The 15,454-nt window shown below is 51.0% G+C and overlaps 1 protein-coding gene across 2 annotated transcripts in view; it reads left to right on the top strand.

Moving 5' to 3' along the window:
- Positions 1-885: 885 nt before the first annotated feature.
- mettl14 (methyltransferase like 14) overlaps positions 886-15,454 on the top strand; it is a 98,624-nt gene continuing 84,055 nt past the window's right edge. For both annotated transcript variants that reach the window (XM_038791863.1, XM_038791862.1), the window contains exon 1: positions 886-1,026. In XM_038791863.1, coding sequence (XP_038647791.1) covers positions 961-1,026 — 66 coding nt within the window. In that variant the 5' untranslated portion in view covers positions 886-960. The remainder of the gene's footprint in view (positions 1,027-15,454) is intronic.

The raw sequence follows: 15,454 nt of genomic DNA, 5'->3' as shown, positions 1-15,454 counted from the left end.
AATGACAAAGAAAATTACAGCACAGGAACAGGTTCTTCGGCCCTCTAAGCCGGTGCCGACCAAGTAGTCACACCAACTGGGATCATAACAAACCTCAGGAAGAGATTGTTGGAATTTCATGGGTACGTAATGTGATTCAGAAAGTCTGATGCAGATGGGAAAGATCGATGGTAAACGAGATTGAGGTAGATAAAGAACGGTCTTTCTAAAGAGCCTCACCAACTGGATGAATGTCCCGCCAAGGAAAATGATTCACACGTTTAAGGACAAGATTAACATAGAGGTCCATGGTCGCCAATACTCTATATTACGATGACCATTACAATGACACCACAGGCCTCACCCTCACAATGACCCCACCACTGGCTCTAGCCTTAATATGACCACACCACTGGCCCTACCCTTACAATGACTCTTCACTGGCCTTACAATGACTCATCAGTGGCCCCACTCTCGTAAAGATCCCACCACAGGCCCCACCCTCAGAATGACCCCACCCCAGCCCCGCCTTCAGAAATGAAAATGAAATGAAAATCACGTATTGTCACAAAGAGGCTTCAAATTAAGTTACTGTGAAAAGCCCCTAGTTGCCACATTCCGGCGCCTGTTCGTGGAGGCTGGTACAGGAATTGAACAGTGCTGCTGGCCTGCCTTGGTCTGCTTTCAAAGTCAGTGATTTAGCCCTGTGCTAAATTGACCCCATCACAGGCCCTGTCCTCAGAATGCCTACCACTGGCCACGCCCCCAGAATGACCTACCACTGGCCCCGCCCCCAGAATGAACCCACCATACCGGCCCCGCCCTCAGAATGAACCCACCACACTGGCCCCGCCCCGGCAGTTCTCGGCCCGCCCCCTCCCGTGGCGTTGGTCGCTTGGCCGGAAGTGACGCAGAAGCTGAGCGCGCGTGTGAAAGGTGAGATCCGGTTGCGGTGGAAAGCGAGCGAAGGGACGGTCGAGGATGAACAGCCGTTTACAGGAGATCAGAGAGCGGCAGAAACTGCGTCGGCAGTTGTTAGCCCAGCAGGTGAGAGGGCGGAAGCGGCGGCCGTGCCCTTCACATTCTCTCCCCCGTCACTGGTTGTTTCCGGCTAGAGGGCAATAACGAACCCAGTGTGTAGCCTTTGATCTGTGGTGTCTGTGGTGCCTCTGGTTTTACCAGCCCCTCCTGATGTGCAGTGATATGCTCACGAATGGGCAGTGAATTCGTGCATTTTGAATGGTTTGTGAACTAGTTTCTAGTTGAAATGCAACAACTTTAAACTTCCCCCCCATCAGGCTGCAAGACTGCCCTTGTCACAGAATCCCTACAGTGCCCATCGGCCCATCGTGACTGCACCAACCCTTTGAAAGACTACCCTACCTAAACCCAATCCCCCGCTCTATTCCTCCAACCCTATCACGCAGAGAAAACCCATACAGGCATGGGGAGAATGTGCAAACTTCACATGGACAGAGGCTGGAATTGAACTCGGGTCCCTGGCTCTGTGAGGCAGCAGTGCTAGCAGCTGTGCCGCCCATCATTTGTGCTGTTACACAACTGTGAACAGGTGGTTTTGAAAGCACAGCCAGCCTCTGCTCATCATGTCAACAGAGGGCATAATCTTAATTCTGTGTATAATATTAAAACAAGGTTAAGTCATTGCTGTCAACCAATTGCCTAAAATCTGTTTCGGTAGCACAAAGAAATGCATGGACCACAAACAGATCTGACTGTTGAGTAGGTCTAAAACAATATCTTACACGGTACACTAATTGTTAAAATTTTTCTTGACCGTTTAGTAACCAAAGAAATTGGTACGAAGGAAGAACAATGAAGGATCTATCTTATTTGTTATGTTTCAGTTTATGTCACCTGAGTTTGGACCCTTGGGGATATTGGAAAGGTTTGATGTTCTTAATGTTGCTGCTTTCAAACAACAACAGCATTTGTTTGGCAGACTAATTTTCCCCTGCCTCTGTGAGTCATGTTTTGGACGCTAAGGGTCAATTTAGCATGGCCAATCCAACTAACCTGCATATCTTTCGATTGTGGGAGGAAACCGGAGCACCCAGAGGAGACCCACCGACAATGAAATAATGGCGATTATAGGTCCCAGTCAGAGTGTCGTGTGATTGAGGTGAACTTGTAGTTTGTTATGTTCCCATGCATCTGCTGTCTTTGTCTTTCTAGGTGTCAGATGTTGCAGGTTTGGAAGGTGCTGTCACAGGACTCTTGGTGTGTTGCTACTGTGGTTCATGTAGATGGTGTACACTGCTGCTACTATGTGCCAATAGTGGTGGCTGTGAATGATGAGGGTGCCAATCATGCGGGCTGCTTTGGCTTGGATGGTGTCCAGCTTCAGTGTTATTGGAGCTACATTAATTCAAGCAAGTAGAGAATATTCCATCACACTCCTGATTTGTGCCGTGTTGATGGTGGATAGGCTTTTGGTGTCAGGAGGTGAGTTACTTGCCGCATTCCCAGCCTCTGATCTGCTCTTGCAGCCATAGTATTTGTGGCTGGTCCGGTTCAGTTTTTGGTCAGCACCAACTCCCTGGATGTTGATTATGGGGAATTCAGCAATGACATTCTCATTGAATGCCTAGAGGTGATGGTTGAATTCTCTCTTATTAGAGATAGTCACTGCTAGGCACATGGGTGGTGAGAATGTTACTTTCCACTTATCAGCCAAAGCCTGAATGTTGTCCAGATGGACATGAGCTTCTTCAGTATCTTAGGAGTCACAAATGGTGCTGAACATTGTCCAATCATCAGTGAATGTCCCCACATCTGACGTTATGGTGGAGGGATGGTTATTGATGAAGAAGCTGAAGATGGTTGGGCCAAGGACACGACCCTGAGGAATTCCAGTAGTGATGCGCTGAGACATAGAATCATCATAGAGTCATAGAATTTACAGTGCAGAAGGAGGCCATTTGGCCCATCGAGTCTGCACCGGCCCTTGGAAAGGGCACCCTACCCAAGCCCACACATCCACCCTATCCCCATAACCCAATAACTCCACCCAACATTTGTTTTGGACACTAAGAGTAATTGAGCAAGGCAAATCCACCTAACCTGCACATCTTTGGACTGTGGGAGGAAACCGGAGCACCCGGAGGAAACCCACGCTCACAAGGGAAGAAGGTGCAAACTCTGCACAGACAGTGACCCAAGCTAAGAATCGAACCTGGGACCCTGGAGCTGTGCAGCAACCGTGCTAACCACAATGCTACCGTGCTGCCCTGAAATGATGGACCTCCAACAACCACAAGCATCTTCCTTTGTCCCAGGTATGACTCCAACCAGTTGAGAGATTTCCCCCTGATTCCCATTGACTCCAGTTTTGCTAGGACTTCTTGTTGCCATACTTATTGCCAAGGTAGGTCAAATGCTACCTTGATGTCAAGTACAGCTTGAGTTCAGCTCTTTTGTCACGTTTGGACCAAGACTGCAATGAGGTCAGCAGCCGGATAGCACTGGCAGAACCCAACTGAAATTCAGGTAATTGTTGAGTAAGTGCCACTTGATAGCACTGACAACACCACTTTGCTGATGTTTGAGAGGCGACTGATAGTGGTAATTGGCTGGGTTGAATTTGTCCTGCTTTTTGTGGGCAGGACAATTTTCTGCATTGCTGGGTGGATGCCAGATAGATGCCAGTGCTTTATCTGTACTGGAACATCTTGGATGGGGAATGGTTAGTTCTGGAGCACAAGTCTTCAGTACTGGCGGGAATGTTGTCAGACACTGTAGCCTTTGTGTATCCACTACCTTCAGTTATTTCTTGATATCAAGTGGAATGAATCGTATTGGCTGAAGACCAACATCGATGATGCAGGGACTTTGAGGAGGCTGATATGGATCAATCACTTGGCACATCTGGCTGAAGGTGGCTGCAAATGCTTTGGCCTTGGCTTTTGCACTGATGTGCTGGGTTCCCCATTCATTGAGAGTGGAGATATTTGTGGAGCCTCGTCCTCCTGTTGACTGTTTAAATATCCACACAATTCATGACTGGATGCAGCAGGACTACAGAGCTTAGATCTGCTTCATTGATTGTGGGATTGCTTAGCTCTGTCAGTTGAATGTTGCTTCTGCTGTTTGGCACACAAATAGTCATGGGTTTTAGCTTCACCAGGTTGACACCTCATTTTTAGGTATGCCTGATACTGCTCCTGGTATGCCCTTCTACATTCTTCATTTAACCAGGCTTGGTGGTGTTGCTCTTTTTAGTGAGTGGAATACTATCCCACCAGCGTCACCAATAATGTTGCCAATCGGCACCAGAGACGCCAATAATGTTGCCACATCTGGGGTATCTACTTTAGTCAGATATTAGTCTGACCGTTATTAATGAGGATATTGTTTTCAGCGTCGCCAGATATCAGATGATACCGCCACAGGGTTCAACCTGATATCGCTCAAAGACCCAACAACCGGGCTGCACGGTGGCCTAGTGGTTAGCACAACCGCCTCACGGCGCCGAGGTCCCAGGTTCGATCCCGGCTCTGGGTCACTGTCCGTGTGGAGTTTGCACATTCTCCCCGTGTCTGCGTGGGTTTCGCCCCCACAACCCAAAAATGTGCAGAGTAGGTGGATTGGACACGCTAAATCGCCCCTTAATTGGAAAAAATAATTGGGTAATCTAAATTTAAAAAAAAAAAGAAAAAAAAAAAAGACCCAACAACCAGTCAGTTAGTTCAAGTTCAATAATAGTTTATTTACACACAAGATTAACTCGCACATGCAACATAAAAACACTACAAGCTAAATTATACCTAACACTACAACAACCTGTACTTAGCTTCAGGCACCCGGCTTTGGCAGAGGAACAAGGCCTTTGTTTGGATCTGGAGTGGCTGGGTCTGGAGAAGTAACTTCGGTTCTGCTGGGCTCATTCGTTTGGTAGCGGTCGTTGATCTTGAACTTGCTTCTGGTCATGGTGCTGCAGTTGGCTTCAGGTATAGGCCGGGCCGAAGAGTGCCGGTGTGCCAGAGCCAAAAGAGACACAAATCATGGCTGCATTGTCTTTTAACTGGCTTGAGTTTTCCCCACCCCTTTTGTGGGCAGTTTCTGGGTCACTGTCAATCAATTCCTCAGGGCTCCACCCTCTGGTCACATCCAATCAGGGGCTGCCACACCACGTTTGGGGTGGGCATCAGTGGCCAATCCTGGAAGGGCTCCGAGCAGGACCTCGGTGCCGCCTAGTCTGGAAAATGATGCGATGGACCTGATGGTCCCATTGTTATTTTAATCGCCTTGAATGGCCCATTTGCAGGTATGAATTCCTGCATACTTCTGGGCTGCCGTTTGCAAAGATACAAGCTGCAGCTTGTCTGTGTCCCAAACCTGGCCATAATTCCCATCATTCTTAGCAGGTGGCCATATTTCCCGGAATCCTTTGTAAGTGGCCATATTTCCTGTGATCCTTTGTAAGTGGCCATCCCAGATGGCTACAGTGGTAACTATAGAGTGAAAAAAAAGTGAAAAGTGAAAATCGCTTATTGTCACGAGTAGGCTTCAAATGAAGTTACTGTGAAAAGCCCCTAGTCGCCACATTCCGGCGCCTGTTCGGGGAGGCTGTTACGGGAGTGGAGGATCTGCTTGACCATAAAATTACCGATTGTGGTTGTATACAATTCTGCTGCTGCTGATGGCCCACAGCGCCTCATAGTTGCCCAGTTTTGAGTTGGCAGATCTATTTGAAGTCTATCCGATTTACCACGGTGATGGTGTCACCCAACTCAATGGAAGTTGACCTCAATGTGCCGATTTGACTTTGTCACCACTAGGTCTATATAGTCGTCATTTCTGCTGATTCTGTCGTGGGCAGATACAGCTGCAACAGGTCAATTTGCGAGGGTGAGTTCAAGTAGGTTCTTATCTTATTGGTTTCCTCACCACCTGACACAGACCCAGTCTAGCAGCTATGTCCTTTAGGACTTAGCAAGCTCGATCTGTGGCGGCACTACCAAACCACCCTTGAATTAATATTAATGGATTATTTGCTCTGCACTGTTTTCTGCCAAAGATTTTATGTTCTGATCAGTGTTTGAACAAAGAAAACTACAGCACAGGAACAGGCCCTTCGGCCCTCCAAGCCCGTTGTCTGTCTAAACTAAAATCTCATGCACTTCCTGGGCCCGTATCCCTCTATTCCCATCCTATTCATGTATTTGTCACGATGCCCCTTAAATGTCACTATTGACCCTGCTTCCACCACCTCCGGCAGCGAGTTCCAGGCACCCACGAGCCTCTGTGTAAAAAACATTTGTCTCGTACATCTCCTCTAAACCTTGCCCCTCGCAACTTAAACCTATGCCCCCTAGTAATTGACCCCTCTACCCGGGGAAAAGCCTCTGACTATCCACTCTGTCTATGCCCCTCATAATTTTGTAGACCTCTATCAGGTCGCCCATCGACCTCCATCGTTCCAGTGAGAACAAACCGAGTTTATTCAACCGCTCCTCATAGCTAATGCCCTCCATACCAGGCAACATCCTGGTAAATCTCTTCTTCACCCTCTCTAAATCATCTACATCCTTCTGGTAGTGTGGCGACCAGAATTGAACACTATACTCCAAGTGTGGCCTAACTAAGGTTCTATGCAGCTGCAACATGATTTGCCAATTCTTATACTCAATGCCCCGGCCAATGAAGGCAAGCATGCCATATGCCTCCTTGCCCCTTTCAGTGACCTGTGGACCTGTACACCAAGATCTCTGTGACTTTCAATACTCTTGAGGGTTCTACCATTCACTGTATATTCCCTACCTGCATTAGACCTTCCAAAATGCATTAACTCACATTTGTCCGGATTAAACGCCAGCTGCCATCTCTCCGCCCAAGTCTCCAAACGATCTAAATTCTGCTGTATCCTCTGACAGTCCTCATCGCTATCCGCAATTCCACCAACCTTTGTGTTGTCTGCAAACTTACTGATCAGACCAGTTACATTTTCCTCCAAATCATTTATATATATATATATATATATATACCACAAACAGCAAAGGTCCCAGCACTGATCCCTGCGGAGCACCACTATTCACAGCCCTCCAATTAGCCTTCTATGACCTAGCCAGTTCTGTATCCACCTTGCCAGCTCACCCCTGATTCCGTGTGACCACCTTTTTGTACCAGTCTACCATGAAGGACCTTGTCAAAGTCCTTACTGAAGTCCACATAGACAACATCCACTGCCCTACCTGCATCATATCATCTTTGTGACCTGTTCGAAAAACTCTACCAAGTTAATGAGACACAATCTCCCCTTCACAAAACCATGCAGCCTCTCACAAATACGTCCATTTGTTTCCAAATGGGAGTAGATCCTGTCTCGAAGAATTCTCTCCAGTAATTTCCCTACGACTGACGTAAGGCTCACCGGCCTGTAGTTCCCTGGATTATCCTTGCTACCCTTCTTAAACAAAGGAACAACATTGGCTAGTTGTGCCTTTCCTGAACCAGGCTATACAAATTATGCTCAGAGCTTACTTCTCCATCTGATTGCTCTTGTTTCCTAGTTCAACATGCAGGGTAACAATGTTATCTCCGCAAAAGTGGGCTATGGTAGTTGAGGTTCAAATAAAGCAGCGACCTGCGTTGGTTCAGTTTGCATGTCCGGTGTGAACCGCTGTAGTTTATGTTAACAATTGAGTAAGCAGGGACTTCCGGTGACGGCGGGCAGGAGGCAGTCGCACACTGGAGGGCTCCCGCTCGGGAAAAACGTTTTTGGGGTTTTAACACATGGTCCCGGGTCAACATAGGCTGAAAAAGCTGTAAGAAGGCACAGGGAGGAGCTTGGGGGAAAAGAACGGCCGTGAAAAAGAGGGTTAATGAAAGTCTGCCGTTGAGTGGAAAAGTCAGCGCAGGAACTGTGAGGAAAGCGGAGGCTGGAACACCAGGGGAGGGCGCATCGCTCACAGCAGAAGAAATGACCAAAGTGATGGTCGTGGAACTTGAAAAACAGTTCACAAAGCACATGGAAGTGATGAAGAAGGAGATGGGGGCGGTATTCAAAGTGCTGGTGGAGGAGGTGATTACCCCGGTGAGGGCGGCGGTATCGAGGTCAGCGACGGAGGTGCGGGAGCAAGGTGAGACACTGAAGGAAGTGGAAGAGGCAGTATCGCAGCACAGTGATCAACTCACCACGATGGGGAAGGAGTTGCGGAATGTGACAGAGACCAACAAGGGCCTGCGAGCAAAATGGAAGACCTGGAAAACAGATCCAGATGGCAGAATCTAAGGATCATGGGTCTGTCCGAAGGGGTGAAAGGCCCGAGGCCGACGGAGTATTTATTTTGCCACAATGTTGGCAGAGCTATTGGGGGAGGGGGACATTCCCTCTCGATACGAACTGGATCGGGCTCATCGGTCGTGGAGGCCTATACCAAAGGTGAGTGAGTCGCTAAGAGTAGTAACTGTGTGTTTCTGTAGGTACAGCGTGAAGGAGAAGGTCCTGTGCTGGGCAAAGCAGAAGCAGGTGGTGCAGTTGGCTGGAGCTGGTATATGCATATACCAGGTTCTTGCGGTGGAGCTGGCGAGGAGGCAGGCTGCCCTCAGCAAGGTGCAGTGCGGCACAGTATATCCACCTAAGTTGAGGGTGACCTACAAATCCAAAGACTTTTATTTTGGGACGGCAGAAGTGGTGGAGCAGTTTAAGTTCGCACAAACTCTGCAGGGCAGATTTAAACTTTAATCTCTTGTTTATGGGTGAATGACACTTGTGTACTCACAGGAGAAATTGCCTTGAATGATCAGTGGAGTAGTCTGCGCAGTACCATCTGGGTATTAGGAATAGCAGCCAATCTTTCATCGTATTGTGGAAAAATGTATTTAAGCACTTGTTTGAGGTGCTTAACTGTGAGAGAACCTAGCAAAGCGTATACATGTTTAAGGAATCTTGCATTTAATTAATATTGAATGCTGATTCCACAATTAGTTATTACAGCCCAAAAGGAGGCTATTCAATCCATTGGTTACATGCTGGCTCTCTAAAGCAATCGCCCAGTCCCATACCTGTGTTGGATCCACTTAGTTCTGCAAGTTGTATTTCCCTCATTTGCGAATTTCTATGATTTGGTACAAATACCAGGTGCAAATTGATTAATTGGGCAGCACAGTGGTTAGCCCTGCTGCCTCACAGCTCCAGCATCGACGGGTTTAATTCCAGCGTGCGTGCGTGCGTGGTCTGCACATTCTCCCCGTGTCTACGTGGTTTCCTCCGGGTGCTCTGGTTTCCTCCCACAATTGAAAGATGTGCAGGTTAGGTGGATTGGCCATGCTAAATTACCCCTTAGTGTCAAAAAAAGGTTAGGTGGGGTTACTGGGTTATGGGGATAGGGTGAAGGTGTGGGCTTAAGTGGGGTGCTCTTTTCAAGGGCCGGTCCAGACTCAATGGGCCGAATGGTCTCCTGCACTGTAAATTAAAACATAGAGCATAGGGTCTTTCGGTTGCGGCAATGCGGAGCTAAGCCGCACGTTCGGCAGCTCCCGCTTTTTTTGGAATTTCGGGCTCTTTAAGAGCCCGCAACGGTGCTGTTTTGACTTTCCCCTGGGGGGAAACACAGCCAGAGTGCCCAGCGGCCGGTGGATGGACTGGACTCGCAGTGGAGCGGTCCAGAAGTCGGCATTACCACAGAGAAAGGCAAGAGGCAGAAAAAGCAAGATGGCGGCAGGCGCGGAAGCAGCAGCAGTGGGCGCAGGAGCAGCAGGAGCTGCTTCAGCGCTCATTCAAGTAGCTCAAAGCCGAGATTTTGGAGCTGTTTAAGGCCTCGCTGGACAAGCTGGTGGCGACTCAGACCGGGGAGATTCGGGAGCTGCGGCACGAGGCTTCGGAGAATGAGGATGAGCTTTTGGGCCTGGCAGTGAAAGTGGAGTCACACGAGGCACTGCACAAGAAATGGCAGGCGAGGACGGAGGAGATGGAGAACCGCTCCCGCCAGAAGAATCTATGGATTTTGGGCCTCTCTGAGGGGCTGCAAGGTTCGGATTTGGCGGCCTATGCGGTCCTAATGTTAAATTCGCTGATGGGTGCGGGGTCGTTTCGTGGTCCCCTGGAGCTGGAAGGCAACCATTGAGTGCTGCAGCGGAAGCCCAGGCCGAACGAACCGCCCAGGGTGGTGCTGGTCCGTTTCCACCGCTTGGTTGACCGGGAGTGAGGTGGGGGAAGAAGGAGAGGAGCAGCAGGTGGGAGAACACGGACGTTCGGATTTTTCAGGAATGGAGCACGGAGGTGGCGAGGAGAAGGGCTGGCTTCAATCGTGCGAAGGGAGTGCTCCACAGGAAGTGGGTGAAGTTTGGCCTTCTACAGCCGGCTCGCCTCTGGGTCACGTACAAGGACCGCAAGCTCTATTCTGACTCTCCGGAGGAGGCCTGGGCTTTTGTCCAGGCTGAGACCTTGGATTCGGACTGAGGACTGGGGGGAAATGTACTTTGTTTGGAGGCTTTGCCCTCTTAGGTATCCTTGCGTCTATATTGGCTGTGTTTGCTGATGGTTGTTTCCTGTTTGTTTTCGCTGCTATTTTAGTTATGGTTATTTGGGTTCTTTCGGGGTTTCTTTGGCGCTTTTGGTTATTTATTGTGGTGCTTTTTTTTTGTTTTTTCCACTGGTGGGTTGGGGAGTAGTTTCGGGTCCCGATGGGTCATGTGTCCGTCTTTTTCCCGCGTGTTGGGTCGAGGGGCGGGGCTCGGGTTGGAAGCGCGGGCTTCCAACCCGACTGGTGGGTTGAGGAAGGGCTTTGGCTGATCGGCGTAGAGGGAAGGGGACGGCCCCTCGGGTTTGGTTGGTCACATGGAACGTGAGGGGGCTGAATGGTCCGGTGAAGCGATCCTGGGTCTTGGCTCACTTGAGGGGGCTGGGAACAGATGTGGCTATGCTCCAGGAGACGCACCTCAGGGTTACGGATCAGGTGAGGCTAAGAAAATGTTGGGTGGGACAGGTGTTTCACTCGGGGCTTGATGCAAAGAACCGTGGGGTGGCAATTTTGGTGGGTAAGAGCCTGTCGTTTGTCACGTCCAAAGTGGTGGCAGATAGTGCGGGTAGATATGTGATGGTGAGTGGGAGACTTCAGGGGGAGCGGGTGGTCTTGGTTAATGTTTATGCCCCCAACTGGGATGATGCGGGCTTCATGTGGCGTATGCTGGGCCTGTTCCCGGACCTGGAGACGGGGATTGATTCTGGGTGGGGACTTTAACACGGTGCTGGATCCGGTTCTGGACCGCTCGAAGTCTAGGACGGGCAGGAGGCCGGCAGCGGCCTCTGTGCTGAGGGGGTTCATGGATCAGATGGGAGGGGTGGACCCTTGGAGGTTTTTGAAGCCGGGGGTAGGGAGTTCTCCTTTTTCTCCCATGTTCATAAGGCGTACTCCCGGATTGACTTTTTCGTGCTTAGCAGGGCGCTGATCCCGAGAGTGGTGGGGGCGGAGTATTCGGCGATAGCCATTTCTGATCATGCTCCACATTTGGTGGACTGGGAGCTGGGGGAGGGGAAGGATCAGCGCCCGCTGTGGAGGTTGGATTTGGGGCTTTTGGCAGAGGAGGAAGTGTGCGGGCGGATCCGTAGGGGTATAGAGGGGTATCTGGAAACCAATGACAACGGGGAGGTGCAGGTTGGGATGGTTTAGGAAGCGCTAAAGGCAGTAGTTAGAGGGGAGCTGATATCTATTCGGGTGCACAGGAAGAGGGGGGAGAGGGTTGAGCGGGAGAGGCTGTTGGAGGAGATGGTCAGGGTGGATAGGAGATATGCAGACACCCCGGAGGAGGGGCTTCTGAGGGAGCGGTGCAGTCTCCAGGCGGAGTTTGACATTTTTAACCGCCCGTAAGGCGGAGGCGCAGTGGAGGAGGGCACAGGGGGCGGTGTATGAGTACGGGGAGAAGGCAAGTTGGATGTTGGTTCACCAGCTCCGGAAGCGGGAGGCAGCTAGCGAAATTAAGGGAGCCACGGATGCGGGTGGGAACTTAGTGCGGGGTGGAAAGGACATCAATGGGGTGTTCAGATCCTTTTATGAGGGGCTGTACCGGGCGGTACCCCCCCGGGGAAGCAGGCGGGATGGACCGCTTTTTGGATAAGCTGGAGTTCCCAAGAGTAGGGGACGAGCGGGTGGAGGGTTTGGGGGCCCCAATTGAGTTGGTGGAGGCGTTGGGAAGCATGCAGACAGGGAAAGCGCCGGGGCCTGACGGGTTCCCGGCAGAATTTTACAAGAAATTTTCAGATTTGCTGGGCCCGCTGCTGGTCAGGACCCTGAATGAGGCCGGGGGGGGCTCTGCCCCCGACGATGTCCAGGGCAATTATCTCTTTGCTCCTGAAGCGGGACAAGGACCCCCTTCAGTGTGGGTCTTGTAGGCCGATCTCGCTCCTTAACGTAGATGTCAAGTTGTAGGCAAAGGTGCTGTCCAGGTGGGTGGAGGATGTGGTCCCGACGGTGATCCATGAGGACCAAACGAGGTTTGTAAAGGGGAGACAATTGAATGCCAACGTGCAGAGGCTCCTGAATGTTATGATGATGGCGCCGGTGGCTGGTGAGTCAGAAATAGTGGCGTCCATAGATGCGGAGAAAGCTTTTGATAGGGTGGAGTGGAGTTACCTGTGGGAGGTGTTGCGGAGGTTTGGGTTGGGTGAGGAGTTCATTAGCTGGGTGATGTTGCTGTACAGCTCCCCGGTGGCGAGTGTGGTGACGAATGGGAGGAGGTCAGAGGGACGAGGCAGGGGTGCCCCTTGACTCCCCTGCTCTTCGCGATAGCAATTGAGCCCCTGGCCATGGCGCTGAGGGACTCGAAGTGTTGGAGGGGGATTGTACGGGAGGGGGGAAGGAGGAGCACCGGTTGTCGCTGTATGCAGATGGTCTGCTGCTGTATGTCGTGGACCCGGCTGAGGGGATGCCAGAGGTGCTGAGGATACTTGAGGAGTTTGGGGACTTTTCGGGATATAAGCTCAATGTGGGGAAAAGTGAGCTGTTTGCTCTGCATCCAGGGGGTCAGGAGAGGGAGATAGGGCACTCCAGTTGAGGAGGGCTGAGGGGAGCTTTAGGTCTCTTGGGGTCCACGTGACTAGGACCTGGGGGGCTATGCATAGGCTTAACTTTTCGCGGCTGGTGGGGCAGATGGAGCAGGAGTTCAGGAGGTGGCGGGCAGGGTCCAGTCGGTTAAAATGACGGTGCTCCCGAGGTTTTTGTTTCTTTTCCAGTGCCTCCCCATATTTATCCCGAAGGCTTTTTTCAGAAGGGTGAATAAGTCGATTCTGGGGTTTGTGTGGTATTTTTGGAGCGAAGAAGGAAGGTAGGGGGCCTGGCGCTGCCCAACCTGTGTGGATAGTATTGGGTGGCGAACGTGGCGATGATTCGCAGGTGGGTGACGGAAGGGGAGGGTAACGCATGGAAGAGACTGGAGGTAGCGTCCTGTACGGGTACGAGTCTTGAGGCTTTGGTGACGGCCCCACTTCCACTCCCCCCGGCAAAGTACTCCACGGGTCCGGTGGTGGTTGCGTCCCTCAAAATCTGGGGACAGTGGGGGTGGCATAGGGGGGAAGTGAAGGCCTCGGTTTGGGCCCCGATACGGGGCAATCACCATTTTGCGCCAGGGAGAACGGGTGGGGGATTTGGGAGCTGGCACAGGGCAGGCATCAGACAGTTTGGGGACCTCTTCTTGGATGGGAAGTTTGCGACTTTGGAGGAGCTGGTGGGGAAGTGGAACCTCCCCCCGGGACTGCTTTTAGGTACATGCAGGTCAGGGACTTTGTTAGGAGGCAGGTGGAGGAGTTTCCGCGGCTGCCGCCAAGGGAGGTGCAGGACAGGGTGCTTTCGGGGACGTGGGTCGGGGAGGGAAAGATCTCGGCTATCTACCAACTGATGCAGGAGGAGGAGGAGGAGGCCTCAGTAGATGAGCTCAAAGCGAAATGGGAAGAAGAGCTAGGGGAAGAGATTGAGGATGGAATGTGGTCGGACGCCCTGGAGAGGGTGAATTCTTCCTCCTCTTGCGCACGGCTCAGCCTAATTCAGCTGAAGGTGCTGCACAGGGCTCACATGACGGGGGCAAGGATGAGCCGGTTTTTCGGAGGGGAAGACAGGTGTGGGAGGTGTTCAGGTGGCCTGGCAAACCACACCCATATGTTTTGGGCATGTCCGGCTCTGGAGGGATTTTGGAAGGGGGTGGTGGGGATTTTGTCGGAAGTGGTTGGGTCTAGGGTCAGGCCAGGCTGGGGGCTCGCGATCTTTGGGGTAGCTTCGGAGCCGGGAGTGCTGGAGGCGAGAGAGGCCGGCATTCTGGCCTTTGCGTCTCCAGTAGCCCGGCGCAGGATTCTGTTACAGTGGAGGGACACGCGGCCCCCGAGTTCGGAGACCTGGGTCAACGACATGGCTGGGTTCATCAAGTTGGAGAGGATGAAATTTGCCCTGAGGGGGTCGGTACAGGGGTTCTTTCGGCGGTGGCAGCCCTTTCTCGATTTCCTGGCGAAGGGTAGAGAGTGGTCGGTCTAGGCAGGGGGGGGGGGGGGGATGGGGGATGGTGGGTTTGGGGGTTTGCTTTTGTGGCGGTGGGTTTGTTATTGTGGCGGTGGGTTTGTTATGTTATTTTCTTTCTTGTATTGCTATTTGTTATTTATTTTGGGGGAAGAGTTCTTGTTTTGGTGTGGGAACACACCTTGTTTGTTTTAATTTGCGGGGAGAAAATTTGTTAAAATTTGTTATTATTAAAAAACTTGAATAAAAATAATTAAAAAAAAACATAGAGCATAGAACAGTACAGGCCCTTCGGCCCACGATGTTGTGCCGACCATTTATCCTAATCTAAGATCAACCTAACCTACACCACTTCAATTTACTGCTGTCCACGTGCCTATCCAAGAGTTGCTCAAATGTCCCTAAAGACTCTGATTCCACCATCTCTGCTGGCAGTGCATTCTATGCATCCACCACTCTGTAATAAACCTACCTCTGACAGCTCCCCTATACCTTCCTCCAATCACCTTAACATTATGTCCCCTCGTGACGGCCATTTCCGCCCTGGGGAAAAGTCTCTGGCTATCCACTCTATCTATGCCTCTCATCACCTTGTACACCTCTATCAAGTCCCATCTCTTCCTTCTTCTCTCCAGTGAGAAAATCCCTAGCTCCCTCAACTTTTCTTCATAAGACATGCCCTCCAGTCCAGGCAGCATCCTGGTAAATCTCCTCTGCACCGTCTCCCAAAGTATCCACATCCTTCCTATAATGAAGTGACCAGAACTGGACACAATATTTCATGTGTGGTCTAACCAGGGTTTTATAAAGCTGCAGCAAAACCTTGCGGCTCTTACGTTCTATCCCCTTGTTAATGAAAGCCAACACACCTTGCGCCTTCTTAACAACCTTATCAACCTGAGTGGCGACTTTGAGCGTTCCATGTACGTGGACCCCCAGATCCCTCTGTTCCTCCACATTCCAAGAATCCTGCCTTTAACCCTGATTTCAGCATTCAAATTCAACCTTCCAAAATG

Source organism: Scyliorhinus canicula, chromosome 3 (genome assembly GCF_902713615.1).
Source record: "Scyliorhinus canicula chromosome 3, sScyCan1.1, whole genome shotgun sequence".
NCBI lineage: Eukaryota > Metazoa > Chordata > Chondrichthyes > Carcharhiniformes > Scyliorhinidae > Scyliorhinus > Scyliorhinus canicula.
This window is presented reverse-complemented; position numbering and strand designations above follow the sequence as displayed.